At 55.9% G+C, this 17020-nt stretch overlaps 2 protein-coding genes across 3 annotated transcripts in view; one reads left to right on the plus strand and one right to left on the minus strand.

Annotated features, from left to right (window-relative positions):
- Positions 1 to 17020, plus strand: part of RBFOX3 (RNA binding fox-1 homolog 3) — a 190429-nt gene that overhangs the window by 570 nt on the left and 172839 nt on the right. The gene's annotated exons all lie outside the window — the stretch shown is intronic.
- ENPP7 (ectonucleotide pyrophosphatase/phosphodiesterase 7) lies at positions 6686 to 11895 on the minus strand. Its single transcript, XM_069799627.1, has 5 exons — positions 11655 to 11895; positions 9628 to 9773; positions 8141 to 8761; positions 7341 to 7554; positions 6686 to 6774 (listed from the first exon to the last, which is right to left on the minus strand). The coding sequence occupies exons 1-5, from the start codon at positions 11893 to 11895 to the stop codon at positions 6686 to 6688; spliced, it is 1311 nt and encodes a 436-aa protein (XP_069655728.1).

The following is a 17020-nucleotide window of genomic DNA, read 5'->3' on the forward strand; positions in this document are numbered from 1 at the left end:
TTAATTTACCTTTCGTCAGCTCTGCTCTTTGTGTGCAGCACGTCTTAAATTTTAGTAAAAAAAGTGTGCGACTTTCTGTCCCCGCGCGCATGAACCATGTGCGCGCACAATACGGCATTCACGGTGGTGTGCGTGCAGCTCAAGTGACCGGCCGTGCCGAGTGCCGGGGGTGAGGAGCGCATGGGGCTCGCCCGGCCGCCGGGGTCTGCCTCGCCGCCGCTGAGAGTCGAACACCGCCGGGAAACGAGCCCCGATTCAGGTAATGCCGGGTGGGCTCTTCTCCCAGCCAACCCTTGGTGCTGGTGTTCCTGAGCTCCCCGCGAGGATGCAGGAATAGAATAGCTTGTTCTCTTCCTTCCCGGAGTGAAGAAGAAAAGGCTGGTGTGAGCAGAGGTGCGCTGAGGCCGGGCATAGGAAGCGGGAGCAGCGCTCGGCATTCGGGTCTCTTTGGGGACGGCGTGTGTGCAGCGTTTGGGAGGCTGGTGCCTGGCGCGGGGCTGCGCCAGCAGCTTTGTCCCTGACCCTTCGTGGCCAGCCCTGGGCAGCTCATTTCCAGCAATACCCCACGTTTCTTTAATGCTGCGCAGTCCCAGCGCCTCCCACGTTCCCGCTCACGCCTCCGCGTCGACGGGGAGTTGGGCCCCCTTCGCCTGTCCGGGGGGGGGGAAAAGGCTGCGCTGCTCCGTGGACTGGAAATCTCCTTTATATCCCTGGGGGTTTACTGGGAACCGGTCCTGATCAGCACCTGGGCTGCGGTGGGCTCCATGCTTTCTGCCAGTTCTCCCCAGTTTGGAGCTGCAGGTTATTTTGCGTAGCTTAAAAGCTGCGTGCGATGGCTGCGGGCAGAGCGGGTGTTTCCTCAGAGCGCAAAGCACACCAAGGCCTGGCTGTTGTCCGTTCTGGGGCAGCAGCTTTCTCTGGTTGATCACAGGTTTCCCATTAGTTGATGGCTTTAATGGAGCCATGTGATTAAATGAAAAATTTCTCTTCTTCTCAGTAAAGAAAAGGGAAAGGGAACAAATCACTCTGAGCATTAAAAAAGCCTGAACTCGTGGCTTTGAAGATTTGCAAAAACAGGAAGCAAATAAAAAAATCCTACATTTGTTTACATGTTAAAATCTTGTGAGTTTTTATGTTGCAATTCAGATCTTTTGCTCTTGGGCTCGGCAACAGCAAAATGATCTTGCTGAAATCACAGCTGCCTACCCCTTCCCAGTGCCAGGGGTGCCGGCCCAGCGTTGCCCGGCTTTCTCTTTGGCATTTCAGGATGTTTTAGTGATGAAAAAAAAAATTGTCCGTGAGCGCCTTTTGCCCCTGCCCGTCTGCCTTCTGCTTATGCCTCCAGCTCCCCTGGGAAGGGCAGGGATGGCGTCTGCACGATGGGACTGAGGGCAAGGAGGGCTGGGGCTGCAAAGGGGAAACCCCAGGGAGTTACGGGTCCTGGCGTGACGGGATGTCCCCTTTCTGCTGAGTCGGCCAGGGGGGACCGTCCCAGCGATGGCGCTTCCCCGGGCATCGCAGCCCCGAGCCACCGCAGAGGCTGCACCAGCTCTGGCTGGGGCAGAGCTCCCCGGGGAGGTGCGGGAGGAGATGCTCACCCGCTGCTGCCAAAGCTGCGGCTCCACCTGCGAGTGCCTTTGGGCTGAATTCAGTGTTCTCCATCCCTGACAGAGACTTCACCTTCCCAGAGAAACTTGGGAACATGCAGTAAATAGCTTGGCTGCCACATTCCCCAGCTCCAGCCGAGCTAAGTGGCAGCAGAGCCAATAAACTCAGCAGTCGCTGAGAAAACCTTTGGCATCTTAAAAATGAGACTCAGACTCCTGAACTCATCTGGTGCAACATAATTTTGTAGCTCTTCCCGAGTATGCCAGACATCCCAGGAATGCCATGTATCCTGCGTTATGTTGGTAGTGGGGGGCTGTCACGCTGGGGTGGAGGTTTGCTGTCAGAGGAAGGTGTTCACCCAAAGACCAGAGCTTCCCGATGAAATGGATGGTGCCTCTGGCAGATCAGGGGGTTTGGACCAGGCATATGACCAGGGCTGCAGGAGCAAGCGTGGCGGGGCTGGGCATCAGCCAGGGGCAAGACCCTGTCCTGTCAGGCTTTGTACCAGCAGTGAGGGATGCAGCTGCTCCCCGGGGGCTTGCAGAGCGAAGAGCCCTGGCTGGGGAGGTGCAGGGTGGGGGTCAGGGCCATGGCTATTGCCACAGGATGCTTGGTCCCCGTCTTTGTGCCTGCACCCACCAGGAAGAAGGAATGTTGCCGGGGTGCCCCACGCTTCCCTCCAGTGCTGCGGGCTCGGGGCTTTCCTGGGTCAGGGTTAGTAGTAACGGGGTTTTCTGAGGGGCTGCCAAGTGTGCACAATATTCCTGACTTCAAAGGATGAAGCTGGGGCCAGCCTGGGGAGCGGCTGGGCCATGGTAGCCATGTTTGTTGTGGGCAAATGGTGGTTGTTTTCCCAAGGCATCAGCCAATTGAAGCACAGAGATCTGCATATCATTTGGGCACCGCAGCCGAGTGCAGCCGGGTATGGAACCGTGCAGCTTGCAGGATGGGATGACCAGAGAGCACGTCGTGTCCGGGCCCCGTGGCTGTGTGTGGGAATTGTAGAGGCACATGCCACCCCCAGACTGGGCATTTCAAGAGGCAGCAGTTTTCCTGCAAACTGTGTGTATATCATAAATAAATACGTGCATGTATATGTTTGTTGTTATGTTACCATCTTGGAGCAGTTGGGACCCCTGTGTAGCAAGCATCTTTCTAGTGCAGGAAAAAGAAAGGGAAGCAAATGGTGTGGAAATGCATAGCAAATTGGGATGCAATACACAGCAGGGCTCTCCCTGCTGTGTGACCCCCAGCCCCGGGGAGGGGGGCAGTGAGGAATGAATTACTTGGGGATGGGGGGGCGGGCGGAGATGCAGCACTCGGCAGAGCAGGGATCTCGGATGAGCCCAGCCACGCATCAGGCAGCGACAGCGTCCACCAGCACAAACCAGTGCTGGGTTTGCTGGCACGGCCAGGCAGGGCTTTGTCTGTCGGGTAAATGTTTGGTGGAAATGTTGCGTGGTGAAAGCATACGAGGTGTTAGCTGCAACGGGAGGGGCCGGGAAAGACTCAAAGAAGGACACGCAAAATTTGACAGTGTCTTCTGGATGCCAGGGTTTGCCTGGGGGGAGGCTGGGCTGGAGACTGTTCCTGGGCTGGGGAGCAGGGGCTCAGCAGCCGGTTTAGGCTGTCACAGCTCTGCGTGTCTGTGGGGTTAAACCTCCTCACACCCACGGGGGAAGGATCTGCCTCACCCGTCCAGCCTGGCACTTCGAAGCATCCATCATTCCGGGGCTGTATTGTCAGAGGGGAGGAAAGGACTGGAAGATGTAACTGTGTGACCTGAATCTCCAGAGCATCACTTGGAGCAACCCCGCATGTTCTGGCGCAGCCAGAGCTGCAATGGGTGCTGTGTGCTGGGGACCCCCAGCGGCTGCCAGAGGGGGGGTCCCAGGCTTGTGCTGCTAAGAGCTTCAGCTTTGTGTTATTACCGAGCAGCCCCGGAGAGGGGATTCCTCCCCGTGGAAGCCACCGAAGCCTTTCAGGCCCAGACCTGGAGGCAGTTTATCGCCCCGGGGCAGCGGCCGGTAACCCCGGGCACCGCGAGTTCCACGGGGAGGGAGATGCTCCTGGCCGGGGTTTTATCATGAGCTCCCCCGCCGCGGTGCCGGGCTCTGCGGGGGGCAGAGGGGGGGTCGCGGGGCGGTGAGCGCGGCTCGGGAGCCACCGCCCGCCGGCTGCCGGTACTGCACCGGGACACGGCCCGCCGGGGCGGCGGGGGCTGCAGCGGGAGCAAAGGCCGGGCCCGGCGGATTTTGTCAGACGTGTGTGTGTGGGGGGGAACCCAGGGGAGCAGGGGCTGGGAGAGGGCGGGGGGGGGCACAGGGAGAGGGTCTGGGGGGAGGATGGAGAAGCAGGGCCGGGGGGGTGGTCCTCGCAATTCCTGTGCTGCTCAGGGACACGCAAAGTTCAGAGGATGCTCTGTGCTGTAAATACGGTGGGACTAAAGAAGTACCTTGTTCTGTGCTTGCTTTTTTCTTCCCCCCGCCCAGCTCCCAGTGAAAATAGCTGCCCCAGGCTACGTCTAATGGCAAACTGCGTGATTTCAGGGGGGATGGAAACCTTCCCAGCAGGGACATGGCAAGGTTCAGTCCTCAGCCAGAACAGCATCTACCTCCCGGGAGACTTTTCTGACAGAGCCCTGTCTGACTGAAGCACTGCCTATTGAATCAGGAGCTAAATTCCCATTCAAAGCTGAGGCAAAAATCAGCCATTAGGTAAGGATTCCCATCATGAGGTTGGTCACTATAAACTCCACGTTGCCTGCATGGGTCTGGGAACTAGACTGGGACCAGCCCTATGAGCATCCTGCTCTGTACCTGTTGCAGCCGACCGCCGGGCACCCTGAGGACGCCCGGCACGGCGGCATGCGAAGCCTGGCAGTGTTGGGTTATGAGTTCTGTGGGCTCTGACTGCTGGCATCTCTGCGATACCAGCTTCACAACCAAGCTGGTTGCCTCCATCTGTAAAATGGGCACGGTTGTGCTGACCTGTGCGGAAAGTCCCAAGGTCTCCGGCAGAATTACTGGGAAAGTTGCTATGTGCTATATTATTAATATTATTTTTAATATTTGCAGCGCTGGCCTGTGCGGCTCCCCTTTCAGAGCCTCCCCGTTGTTTGCTGCTGGGCTGTTTGTGCTGCATGCTGCCGGCCTGACCCCCCCCACCCCCAGCACGGTTTCAAGCCAAACATTTTCTTCCTGTTTTTTCGAGTGGGGCCTGCGTCTCTTGTTTCATCTCGTTGGGTGAAGCCGATGCAGGGAAGGCAGCGAGCAAGTCTCTATGGCAACAGATGTTTATCGAGCCCCTGAGATGAGGCACAGGGTTGGGGAGAGGCACTTCAGCATCTGGGATGGGGTCTGGGGCAGCTGCCACGCTAGCGCCACGCTGGAAGGGCCGGGAGCCATGCTGCGGGATGGGGGGGGTGTCCTGCTCCCTGTCCCCTAAGCCCCAGCATGACTGAGGGACCCTGGGCTGCTCCCTGCAGAAAGTTTGGCTTCATACGAGGGCCCTTTGCATGCAGGGTGCACCAGCCCTGCTGTGGAGCGGGTACCAGATGGGTGGCACAAGCCAGCACAGGCTCTGCGTGGCCCTGGGCTTGGGAACCACAGGGCTGGGTGTTTGCTTGGAGCTGGGGGGGGCCTGCCACATCCTCTGTCTCTCCAAAATATGTCAAGGATTAATGCCCCCTCCCAGAGCTCCCATGAGCTGAATCAGGGCTGCAGATGCGTTAAGTCTCATGAGTGCTGCTATGGAATAGCGCAGCCGGGGCCCGTCCTGTCCACGGGTTTTGAGCTCAGGCGCGTGTAGGTGGTATTTCCCATTTTTTGTCCACAGCCATAAGGGACAGAAAGACAAGCAGAATGGTGCTGAGGGCACCCAGGGCTGTCAGGGCAGAGGCCGGAAACACTGATTGACTTTGGGATCCCTCCAAGGCTCTCGGGCCAGGTGGTTGCCCTTCTGGAGCAGAGCTGGTTCTCCCAACACCGCTGTCGCAGCCAGCCCAGCCCTGCGGCCAGCTGGGCCTCACTGTCTCCTCAGTGCATCCAGGCTGTCCACTCTGTGCTGGAGCCCAGCACCATTTACAGGAGGCTCCCGGCGCACTCAGAACAAATACTTTTAATTGCTTTAGATGCTCAACACGTATTAGCTGTCCCTGGGTCAAACCGAGTTGGAGTTGTCCTGCCTCGAGCAGACGAGGAAGCTGGGGTAACGCAGACACGAGGTGACCTTGTCAAGGTCAGACTGTACATCAGTGCCAGCTTCCACAGTGGTACATCCCGGTGTGCACCCCAAAGCTTGGGAGAGGCACCTCCCCGCTGGGGACTCAGTCATTCTGGAGGAGCATGGATCAGTAATCTGGGGAGCTTTTGGGAACTCTCTACCATTCTTTGAGACCGGGACTGGTTTTCTTCATGAGCCATGTCCTTCCTCATCTCGCCACACATTTCTGGTAGAGCTGCCTGGAACTCGGAGGCTGCCAAGACAGGAAAGCACAGCACTGCTGTTACTTATTTCACATATATGCAGCCTGTGGATATCGGCTGGGTGTGCGCTGTGCTGGAAGTGCCAGGAAATTAGATTGAGAGTTACTTGCCCTGATGGGTCTCCAGGCACATGTGCACAATGAAGGCAAGCAGCAAACTTATGTCCTTATTTCTCTTGCAGCCACACACAGGCACAAGCAATGAAGCATTCACCCCTCCTTCGTGACGCTCACACAACTGCCCTCCCGCCCAGACCCAGTTGCACACAGAGGCCGGAGAGCAGGGGGACAGGCAGCAGCAGGCAGGAGGCCAGAGGGATGTCCAGCCCTTCTTTCTAGCCCAGCAAACACCCCAGGTGATGTCAATGCTGACCCGGGCAGTAAAAACCCAGAGTCTCTCTGCTTGAGGTGCAAAGGGTCTGCTGTGCCCTGCAGAGAGCGGCTGGTGGGCACCGCGCAGCGTGGGCTTTCACAGACGGACAAACCCCAGAGAGACCGAGAGCAGACGGGGCACGTGCCTGCCTGGACAAGGGCACTTCCAGGTTTTTTTCTGGATGTCCCTGGAGTCAGTTACCTCTGATGGGTTGGGGTTTAGTATATTCCTCCCCAGCATCCCAGAACAAGAGCAATTCCCAGCATCACCGGCAGCTTCTTGGCAGGAGGGAGAGGAGCACTTGAACCTGTGATGCCCAGAGGAGGAATTTGGCATTAGCCGGGTGCCCGGTCCTGCCCAGGTGAGCAGCAGCCCCGGGCCCCCCCGTCCCAGCAGGCTGCGAGTCGGGGGACCCTGCGCCGGGAATTGGGCACCCACAGCCACCCGCTCTGCTCCCCCCCCCGGGATGAGGCTTTGCTGGCCTCAGCACTGTGCATCTCCTGCTGCTGAGCGCTAAGGGCTGTGGGGAGCTTCGCTTTGCTCTCGGGGGACATTTACACCCCGTTAAAGCGAACCCTGCCCGGTTGCCGAGCCCGCGGACCGGAGCGGGGGGAACGGGACGGGACACGACGACCCGCAAGCTGCGCGCTGCGGGGGGGGAGCACGGCGGACACCAGCAGGCGGCGACGGGGCCGGGGACCGATGCCCGGTCCCCGCCGGTGCCCCGGAGCCGCCGGACGGTGGCGGGAGCGGGAGGGGCGGCAGCCGCCAGGTGTCGCTGTTCCCGCGGGAATCCCGGCGGAGCGCGGCCGGCACCGGCGGGCGGCGGAGGGGGGGGGTCCCGGGACCGGGGGGGTGTTCCCCGGGACTCACGCAGCATGGGCTTCACGGCATGCAGGGAGCCGTCGTGGGGCTCGGGGGTGATGCCCAGCAGCTCGCAGAGGAGGGCGTAGACGTTGACGCTTTCGAAGGGCTCGACCACCAGCCCCTGCTTGAAAGCCGGTCCCACGGCGCGGAAGATGGTTTTCATGTTCATGGCCTCGTTGTCGAAACCGTGCTCGCCTTTGTTGAACTGGACCTTGTATCTCTGAAAGGGAGAGAGGGGATGTGGGTGCCCAAACCCTTCAGCCCCCTGCCCCAAGCGCGGTCTCCAGGATGCTGGATGCCTCCACCTCTGCTGCCCATGGCTCTCGCGTGCCATGTTCCGCAGCCTTAACAGTCTGGTTTCTCTGAGTTTTTGAAGTTGATCTAACGATGTTAAACTTTGCAGAAGCTGGAGGGTGCTGCCTAGACAAAGCTGTCAAGCAATTACATCTTGCAGGTTCCCTCCCTAAATGTCAGCGCATCCAAATTTCATTGCACTGAGGAGCTTTGCAATGGGAAGCTGCCTGCTGGCCTTGACTTTGGGCCTTCCCTTAATGCCAGGCTAGGAGGCGATCCTGCAACTGATACTCTGTCTTCATGCAAGTTGTGCTCCAAGACTCCTGGACCCTTTTTTGTCTGAACAGCAGAGAAGGTCTTTACACAAAGAGCTGGAATTTCCATCTCTTTGTAGGGAGACCAATCAACATGAAGGCATAAAGCCGGGTAGGTACTGGGGTGCTATGAGAAGGGCAGGAGGAGAGAGGCAGATTCCCAAAAGACAGTAAGGTATGTCTGTGTGTATATCTTACCCCATGGATCACGTATCCTGGATCGCTGTACAACAGGAGCGGGGTGATGCGGGAATGGTTGGCATAGTGGAATCTCCTCGGGAAGTCTGCTTTCTTGTACACGTGTAAGTTTGGGTGGGCATTTTTCAGGACTGAATACACATGCTCTAGTTTTCCTTCTTTTGGCAGCAATAGTCCATTTGGTCCATAATCTAAGAGTTCAAACTGGATGTCTTTGAACGTGAAGTTCTTTACTGTCTGGATGTGAATCTCGTTGGTCTTTATGACGGTCTCCATGCCGTGGTCAGATGTGATGATGAGGTTGAGGTTTGATTCCAGGCCACTTTCCTTGATACGCTGCCTCAAGTAACCGATGGTTCTGTCCACCTGCTTGATCATGTTTTTCCTCTGTGGGGATTCAGGGCCGTACTTGTGTCCTGCTGAGTCCGGCTCACCGAAGTAGAGGGCGATGAAGTCGAGGTTGTTCACCGTGAACCATTCCATGGCGGTGTCAATGTTCTCTCTCCAGTTGGTTTCGTTGCTGTAGTTGAACAAGAGGGGTTCCACCAACTTCATATTCACTTCTTCCCCTTGATATTTTGCTCTTCCTCCAGGGAAATAGATAGAGCCTGTCTTTAAACCCTGTTAGTGGAGACATTGCATAAACTCACCTGAACTTCCTCTACAGCATCTTTCCATCTGTCAATGCAACCACCTACTAATGCGGTTAGTTCATTCAGCCCCCTAATGTCTACCTCTCCCTCTAATGAAGTTTTCTTGCTCATTGCCAATTAAAAGTGATTAATTGAAAGCACTGCCCTTCCCAGAATTCCTGCATGTTGGTTTTCTCACTGTGTTAGTAACACTAGTTATAACTTTGGAAACAGTGACCTGTTTGTAGCTTGCATGGACCCTCCGGCTCTTGACCATCAAGACATTAAGGTGTGTTTTACTCCAATCATGTAAGCACTCACCCTGAAGTCAGTGGAGCCAATCTGGCAGGTTAAGACAGGCAAAGGTACGTGTCTTGGGCCAGGTCTCAGGTCCTGTCTCAAAGCCAGATTCAAAGCTTACTGGGACCTAGGGAAGGCTTGCTGCAGTCCCCAGTGAAGAGGAGACCAGCCCCTGATGCTGCTGCCCAAAACGTCCTGGGGGAGGCTGTGGAAATGACGAATGTGCCTTGGAGTGTATGAAGCCCCTGGGCTCGTGATGCTCCCTAAGGAACTGGCTGAGATTTCTTTAAACAGGAAAAGGATAACCTGTTTTATTAATGTCTTAATAAAGCTGAAATGCATCTATTATTTTTTGCTATTTTTAATAGAATGATCATAATTATTCCTGCCAGTGTCTGGGGATTTCATTTTTTTGCTAATTAGCCTGTCGTTTGCAGTGAGGATGTTAGCTCATGGCCACTAGAGATCGTGGCTTGCCTGTAGCTTTTACAACATGATTGCAGGCAGGATCCGTCTGTGCAGGGTCTGTGCGTGTGAGGAGGCTGCTGCACTTGCCTGTCTCTGAGCGGTGATCCAGATGGGCAGGCTGCCGTTGTCCCACCAGCTGTCCACGTCTTGCGTGCTGTGGTAGGGCAGCTTCTGACCCGTGCTGGTGTTGAACCACATGTTGTGGATCACCCCGTGGTTCTCCAGGTATCTCCCTGTCAGGAGAGGTGGGGGAGGAGGGGGTGAGCCGGGCTGTGGCTGGGGGGGTCTTCCCCCTGCGCTGGGCAATGGGCCAGCTCCGGGTCAGCGAGGAGCTTCTGCCTTTTGTACCCCATCCCAGCTTTCCCTTTGCCTCTGCTTTGCCTCCTTCCTCCCTCTGTCTCGTAAAAAGTGGGGTTCCCAGGGCAGGGAATGAGATGCTGGGGGGATGCCTGCTCCTCACACGGGTGGGTTGATCCCAAGTGGGTCTCGCCCGGACTCCAACCGGGGCACCCTCACCCCTGGAGGTGCCGGTGCTGCCTGCAATTGCTCCTGCCCTTCTCGGCGCAGGGGGTGTGTGTGTGTGTTTCACCGTTATCCTGCATTTAACTAATTGCTTTGGTGTTTCGCTTTCTCTGTTGTTCACAACCCGTGAGGTCAGCATGCAGCAGAAATTCCTGTTAGAAATGAGACGAGCACTTTGTACTATTACATTTCAAGCTATTTTTATTATTCTGGTCCTGAAGACTGCACAGTTACTTCTGCACAATATCCCTGTCCTCCCTTGTATTGACAATGCCTCTCTGCCTTTTCTCATCAGCAGATTTCATTAGCATGTTCCACTCTTTTATGCCAAGGTTATTAATTAAAATCTTAAATAAGATTGGCTCCAAAATCAATTCTTCAGGAATGCCCCCGTTGCCCTCCCTCCAGCGTGACAATCTCCTCTCAGCATCACCTGCTGTCCTCTTCCCTGTAGCCCCTTACTTCCCCACATTAGAGATTTTGTACTAATCTTCATCTTTTCCATCTTAACTAACGATTTCCCGTGTGGCACTGTATCAAATACATTACTGAAGTCCAGAAAGATTAAATTTAGTGCATCTCCCTCGTCTAAAAAAATCATTTATCTAATCAAAGGAGGCTGTCAGGTTGGTCTGGTGCTATTTACCTTTGATAAATACAGGTTCAGTTCTATCCCTTTCTGCAGCTATTGCCTGTCTCTCACTGACTGGGGAATCTGGATTGGGAGAATATTGTATGGAATATTATTTTGTGTTTGTGCCTTTGTAATTATATTTGTGTGTTTGTGATGTTATAGCTTGGGTTGTACTCCAATATGTACACAGATTAGAGGCTATCAATATTTGGCACCTATATAATATAGATAATGCAGGTAGGCTAATAAAAACAAAGGGAGGACACTGTAGTGAGAGACTAATTTGTGCCAGAGCTTAGCACTAGTGACTAAAGTAAATGAAGACTTAGGCTGCATGAACTATAATTTAATCCTTGTTTTGTGACTCTAGTAGGTAAAGAAGTATAGCTAAACTAACTACAGGCTATCCTGTAACAAAAGAGAAGGAAATGTCTCAAGACACAGACAAAAAGGGTGCCTGGAGGCTGCAAGAGTGAAGCAGGAGAAGAGAAGACCCCAGACACTGTGAACAGGACTGGATGAGCAGAAATGCCGTCAGGAAATCAGGGAACCTATAGAGACTATAAATCCAGTAACAACCGACAGGCATCCAGCTCGAGCTGCAGATCACATGCGTTAGGAATAAATATATACAAAAGAGTTGAGCTGATCTGTTATTAAAGCAGAATTTAGGGATGAGCCCTGTTGGGGGGGGCCTCTGTGTAATTCCTACCATGGTCTAGGTGGTGGCTGCATAATTCCTACGACATCTGGTGCTATTTACCTTTGATAAATACAGGTTCAGTTCTAGCACTTTCTGCAACTATTGCCTTGTCTCTATTCTAAAGCTTCGCATGCTGCTGAGGCTGAATGGCTGCTTGATGTAGTGTCCTTCGCTGATGCATAAGCTTTAAATTTGCCCTTCCCCAGCCTGCACCCTGTGCTGCTCTGCCTGGCTTGGGGCTGGGGGGGGACTCACCGGTCAGCAGCGTGAAGTGGCACGGGCTGGTGATGGTGATAAAGGCAGGGGTCATGTACCGCGCCTTCACCCCCTCCGCAGCCATAGCGTCGAGGTTGGGGGTGTCCACGTCCTGGTCATAGTTCCACCGAAAGCCATCAAAGGACACCAGGAGGACTTTGTTGTTGTTGGATATCTGCTGCACAGGGATACATCTTGCTAAAGAGAGGGCAGCAAATAGGAACCCCAGTGAAGTGAACATCTTCATGCCCTTGAACTGGAATAGCCCAGACATCCAGAGAGCTCACTTTAATACATGCGGGATGGGACTAAGTTCAGTTCTTATCTAATCTTGCAGTTGCTGATCAGATGCATGGCTTCATCCAGCACGTTGTATCAGAATGAGCCTCTCTCATTTTTGTCTAGCTGAAGTAGATTAGCTTAGATTTCCTTCTGGGTCAAACACCAAATCTGCGTCCTCCATCAGTGGCATTGGATGCTATTCCAGTACTCATGGAATGGGAAGAATTGCTCCTGTGGCGGGACGCTCTCTTCTGCAGGCAGCCTGTGCGAACCCTGCCACCCCAGCACCCTGTGCCCCAGCCATCATCCTTCACCCTGTGCTGGCTCCCTGCAGCCCGTTGCGGTGTCCTTTCCACGCTCCTGGCTTTTGGTGCCTTGCTCTTTGGTCAGCAGTTCAGCTTCAAAAGGCAACCCCCCCCAACCCCAGGGCCACTCAACCACCTCGAGCGCGGTGCTCAGAGGCTCAGAAAGGAGCCTGGATTTACCCTAGGTCCTTGAGTGTGGCTTTGTGGAGGTACATACTGGGGAAGGAGGCTCTTTCCTGGATCCTGCCCATACCAGCAACCTCCAGAGATGCTCCTGAGTGTGAGCCCGGCTCTGAAGCCCCCGTGTCCCAGCCCCCAGCCCAGCTCCTGCAGCTCAGGCTCTGCTGCTCACTGCAGGTGACCCTCATCCACTCGTGCACTGCTGAGCTTCGCCGTATCAGCATCCCATGTTATCAATATCTGCTGGTTTTATGACTTCTCTGGAGTTTAATCGTTGCTGACGACTCATTTCTCAGCAAAACTGAGTGTAAGGCTTTTGTAGACTTATGTAACAGAGGTTGATTTGGTTCCCCAGTGTCTGAACTCTCAACCTTTGTGTCTTTGCTCATCTCCTGCTTGGGTTCCAGATTTATTCCTTGTTGCTTTGCTTCCTAATTGCCCAGCCATCCCCGCCCTCACCAAGCAGAGCTGTCTCCACTGCTTTCCCCAGCACTGTCTGGGGTCATTCCTTGGCATTTCTCCCCCAAGGGTGAGCTGGGCAGATGAGTCTCACGCGCATGCCATGGTTTGTTGCACATGCGACCGTCTCTCTGTAGACCTGAGCATCCCTGAGTATTCCCGTCTGGACCGATTCCTCAGGGTGCATCAATGTTTCAGCTGCCTCTTCCCCTGCGCTTGTGTTTCCCAGGTCTGACATGGGATAATCGTGCAAGGACACTGTGAGAGGTTCGAGCGATCCCACCAGGGACCTCACGGCCAACACAAGCCAGGAGCGCAGCCTTGGGTTCTTCGTTTGCAGACAGTGGAAACGAACCCAAGCTGCACTGGGATGGAGCCAGCTCTGAGCCCCGAGCCAACCCCTCCTCCTGCTAACAGAGGGCATGGGGTGGGTGTTGGTCTGACAGCAGCCCAAGGGGAAATCCTTTTGCTGGGAGCAGGGCTGTGGGGCTCTGCTGGGCTGTGCTGGGCTCTGCTGGGTGCTGTGAAGCCAGAGGGTACTGGTATGACCGGCACGTTTGTGCACCCTGGGTTTAGACAGGCTGGAGCAGAGTAGTCATTCTGCTGGGGTCATGTCTGTCCGTTCCAGTAGCTGCCGTGTGTCTGGACAGTGGAGAGCACTGGGAGGGAAGCTGCTTGCTGGGCAACCCACTCTGCCAGCCCTGGCACTGCAGTTCACTCAAGGAACTGTTTTGTTTATCAGCGTTAGCTGCCCTGGTTCTGATACCATCCTTTCAGCGAGGACAGAGGGGCCTGGCAGGCACTGAGGGTTTAAAGGGCTCATATGATAAAGATGTTATTGCTTATCAAGCTCAGGGACAGTCCTAAATATTCAGCGTGTTGTTCTGAGGTGAGTCAATAAGTCTCCAAGCCATTGCTAACAGCACAGGGAAGGTCCCGATAAGTTATCATGTTGATCAGCTCTGCTGGGAGGGAAGAGGCTAGAGAGAAGGAAGCACTGCTCTAATCTCGGAGGAATATTTAATAACAGGAGTGTCTCAGGGCACGTTTTGGTATTTGGTATCTGAGGAGCATGAACAGATAAAGAACATCACCTTTGGCCACGCTGCCTGAGGACACTGTCCATCTCCAGTTAAAAAGGCTGATGCAATTGATCTTGCACTAACAGCACCCTGGGTGCTTATCCTACAAACAGATGTGCCTGAGGGGCTGTGGCTGCTCTGGGGCCACCGTGTCCCTGCTCAGCACCCTCTGGATTACGGGCCCCTTGGTGACAGCACTGATCCTGCATCCTTGGAAGCACTTACGGCACCATGCAATGAGCTATGCTCTGAGGGCGCAAGTTGTCAGTCCCAACACCTGCCTGGGGAAGATGGTCCCTGCAAAGGCATGCTGGGGCCGAGACTGTCCGTCCTGCACTTGTGTACCAATTAACTCAGTGAAGACAGATGAAAGGGCTAGAAGATAGAAATCAAGAGCACAGAGAAGTCATCCGCCAGTGGAACTGCCCTGTTTGAAATGTGATGCTCGGGGGCCCAGCCTGTTTCCAGCCTTTGGAAAAAGTGACATGCCGAGCTCCCCTTGGGCGAAACTGCAGCTTTCCTGCAGCGTGTGAATGCATGTGGGCAGTACTGGGCAGCTGCCGGGGGGGAGCAGTTTGGTCAGGCAGGCAGGGACCAGGTGGATTTTCCTTCTTTAGTTTGTATTTTTAAAGGGAAAATCAAATTGCAAATTTCTCAGGGGTGCCACTTGAATTTCAGTCAGGAATGTCACACTTCATCCCCCATGAGTGGTCACTCAGTTCCGCAGGACACGTATCTGCAGGGATCCGTTACCAGCGTGGCCTGAGCTGCTCCCTGGCGATGGGACTAATGAGCTGGGAGATGCCTGGGCAGGGCTCCACAGGTGAGACCGGTTGACTGGAGGGAGGGAGATTGGGGGATGCTTTATAAAAGCTCTCCATGGCCCTAAAGACTCTTTTGGTGCAGCTCTGCCTGAGCACAGAGGGGGGAAGTGCTGGGAAGTGGAAGGACAGCAGAGCCCTGGGTCTGACCCACCTCAGGAGAGGTAGGATGCGTGCGGGGTCTCTGGGTGGGTGGGCGGGCAGCTGCTTCCCCAGGAGAAAGGCTGAGCTGCAGCCTTCTGCGCCCCCCAGGGAGAGCCCCCTCCCAGGAACTTGTTGAGGTGTTGGAGGGCAGGATCGCTGCAGGCTGGAAATGGTGCATTTGGATATAACATAAAGGATGAGTTGATGGAAAGCAAGTAGGTGTTTTTCTTTTGCTCACCTCCCTGTCCTGCCCGGAGTAGCTTTGCTCTGTAGATCAGTTGTGCTGTCCTAATGGTTAAGGCATCGCCTATGCAGCCTGTTGGAAAGAGGGCGAAGGAAGGGAAAAGGGGAGAGATGAGGTGGCCAGGAGGGTGAGGAGAGAATTGAACAAAGCAGCTGGGGATGCCCTGGTTTGCTCTTTACACCAAGCCTATGTCCTTCATCAGTTTGGTGCAGCTCAGATGCAGGGTAAATGTCTGCAATGCTGCTCTTGGCTCCCAGCACATGATTGCCTGAGTACCAAGGGCCTAGATAAGCTCATTAGCATCATTGAAAAAATCTAGTGCCAGGACCTTGTGGTTGAAGTTGTAATGCTGCCCTGGTGAGCAGAACCAGGAGGAGCTCTGCAGCCAAGTGGCTCTGGAGTGCCTGTGAGGGGAGGTATGTGGGGCTGCTGAGTGTTGGATGGAGCTGCAGAGTCTGTGGAAGCTGCTGGGGACTGGATGCACCTGGGACAGTTGGGTGGAGTTGATGGGTGTAGAGCAGACCCTGTTCTGCTCCCTGTAGGGTGCAGCTGAGGGCAGCTCTTGGAGAGAAGGCTGCTCCCAGGCAGAGCAGACACCCGGTTTTACCCACACCCACTGCCAACCAGGGAGAGTCAACGCTGCCTGTGGGTGTTCAAGCTGCTTTATGCCAGGCATGGCCAAGGAACCAGGGTGCGGGTGAAGCAAGTGCTGATAACGGCCTCAAAGTCAGGAGCGACAGTGCGCTGCATGAAATCAAAAGCCAGGAGCAGCCCAGGACTTGGCCTGAGCCGTGAGGCAGATGGAGAGAGGAAGGTGCTCCAGCCAAGCAGCTCACAAAGGCTGGAAAAGAGGCGAAGAGGCTGGAAAAGAGGCAGAGAGGTTGCTGCAGGGGAGCTCCTCGGGCAGGGCCTGGCTGCTGTACCGGGAGGCAGGAGTTGGGTGAAACTGCTCCCTTGGTGCCGCAGCTGCGGTCTGCGGGGTCACCTGGACCCAGAGCCCGGGCGGTGCCTGCGGGGATCCCCCGAACCGCCCCTTTCCCCGGGGCTGGGCCCCCACAGCCCGGCCAAGGACCCCCCCCCCCCCTTCAGCCGCAGGGCCGAGGCACTCGCCGTTCCAGCCTGCCGTGCGGGCAGGGCCGGGCCCGCTGCGGGCACGGAGAGTTGCTTTTTCTTTTGGGGGGGGGGGGGGGGCCAGAGGGACCCCCGCGCCCCCCCAGCAGCGCGGCCGGGCCCGGCCGCCAGGTGGCGCTGTTCGGCCGCCGGCGGGGGGCGCGGGGGTCGGGGGGGCGGTCCCGGGAGGCTGCGGGGGAGCAGCGGAGGGTCCTGCGCTAGTCCCGGGGGGGCACTGATTGGATTGGTGTGTCGTCCCCCCTCCCCGTCGGGGTGGTTGCCCGGTTCTCTCTTGTCCGCCGGGACGGGCGATGTGCCCCCCCCCCCCCACCCCGTCGGAACGTGTGGGAGGGAGGGAGGCGTGAGGAGTGGGGTGAACTGGTCAGATCTACCCACGAGCAGCGCTCGACACGGCACTGGGACCACCCCCCAGCCCCCCGGGTCATGAGGCAGCTGTTCCTGCTGGGGTGTGGGGTCTGGGAAGGGGGACAGTGACAGGAATGTGTCTTGCACAGCCCACGGTGACAGGATCCAGCGATGTGTAGGGATGGAGCATGTGTCCTGGGCTCCAGGAGGGCCAGGAGCAGCCTCCTGGGATCAGGGTTATGATTTCAGCTCCGGTGGGAGAAGGGAGCCCACCCCCTGGGAAGAGACCCCAGGGGACAGCCGCTTTATTCCTCTTCACAGGCACGTACAGAAACTCTGCCTTAAGCACAGCCCAAGGCTGCAATACTCTTGA

This window comes from Haliaeetus albicilla, chromosome 12 (genome assembly GCF_947461875.1).
Source record: "Haliaeetus albicilla chromosome 12, bHalAlb1.1, whole genome shotgun sequence".
Classification (NCBI taxonomy): Eukaryota; Metazoa; Chordata; class Aves; order Accipitriformes; family Accipitridae; genus Haliaeetus; species Haliaeetus albicilla.

What these genes read in the sequence shown, in the direction of transcription:
- ENPP7 (XM_069799627.1), bottom strand. Translation starts at nt 11,895, where the DNA reads ATGTTCACTTCACTGGGGTTCCTATTTGCTGCCCTCTCTTTAGCAAGA. An exon ending in CCACTTCACGCTGCTGACCG is followed by an intron (nt 9,774 to 11,654) that starts GTGAGTCCCCCC and finishes CTCTCCTGACAG; the next exon opens with GGAGATACCTGGAGAACCAC. An exon ending in CAGGATACGTGATCCATGGG is followed by an intron (nt 7,555 to 8,140) that starts GTAAGATATACA and finishes TCTCCCTTTCAG; the next exon opens with AGATACAAGGTCCAGTTCAA.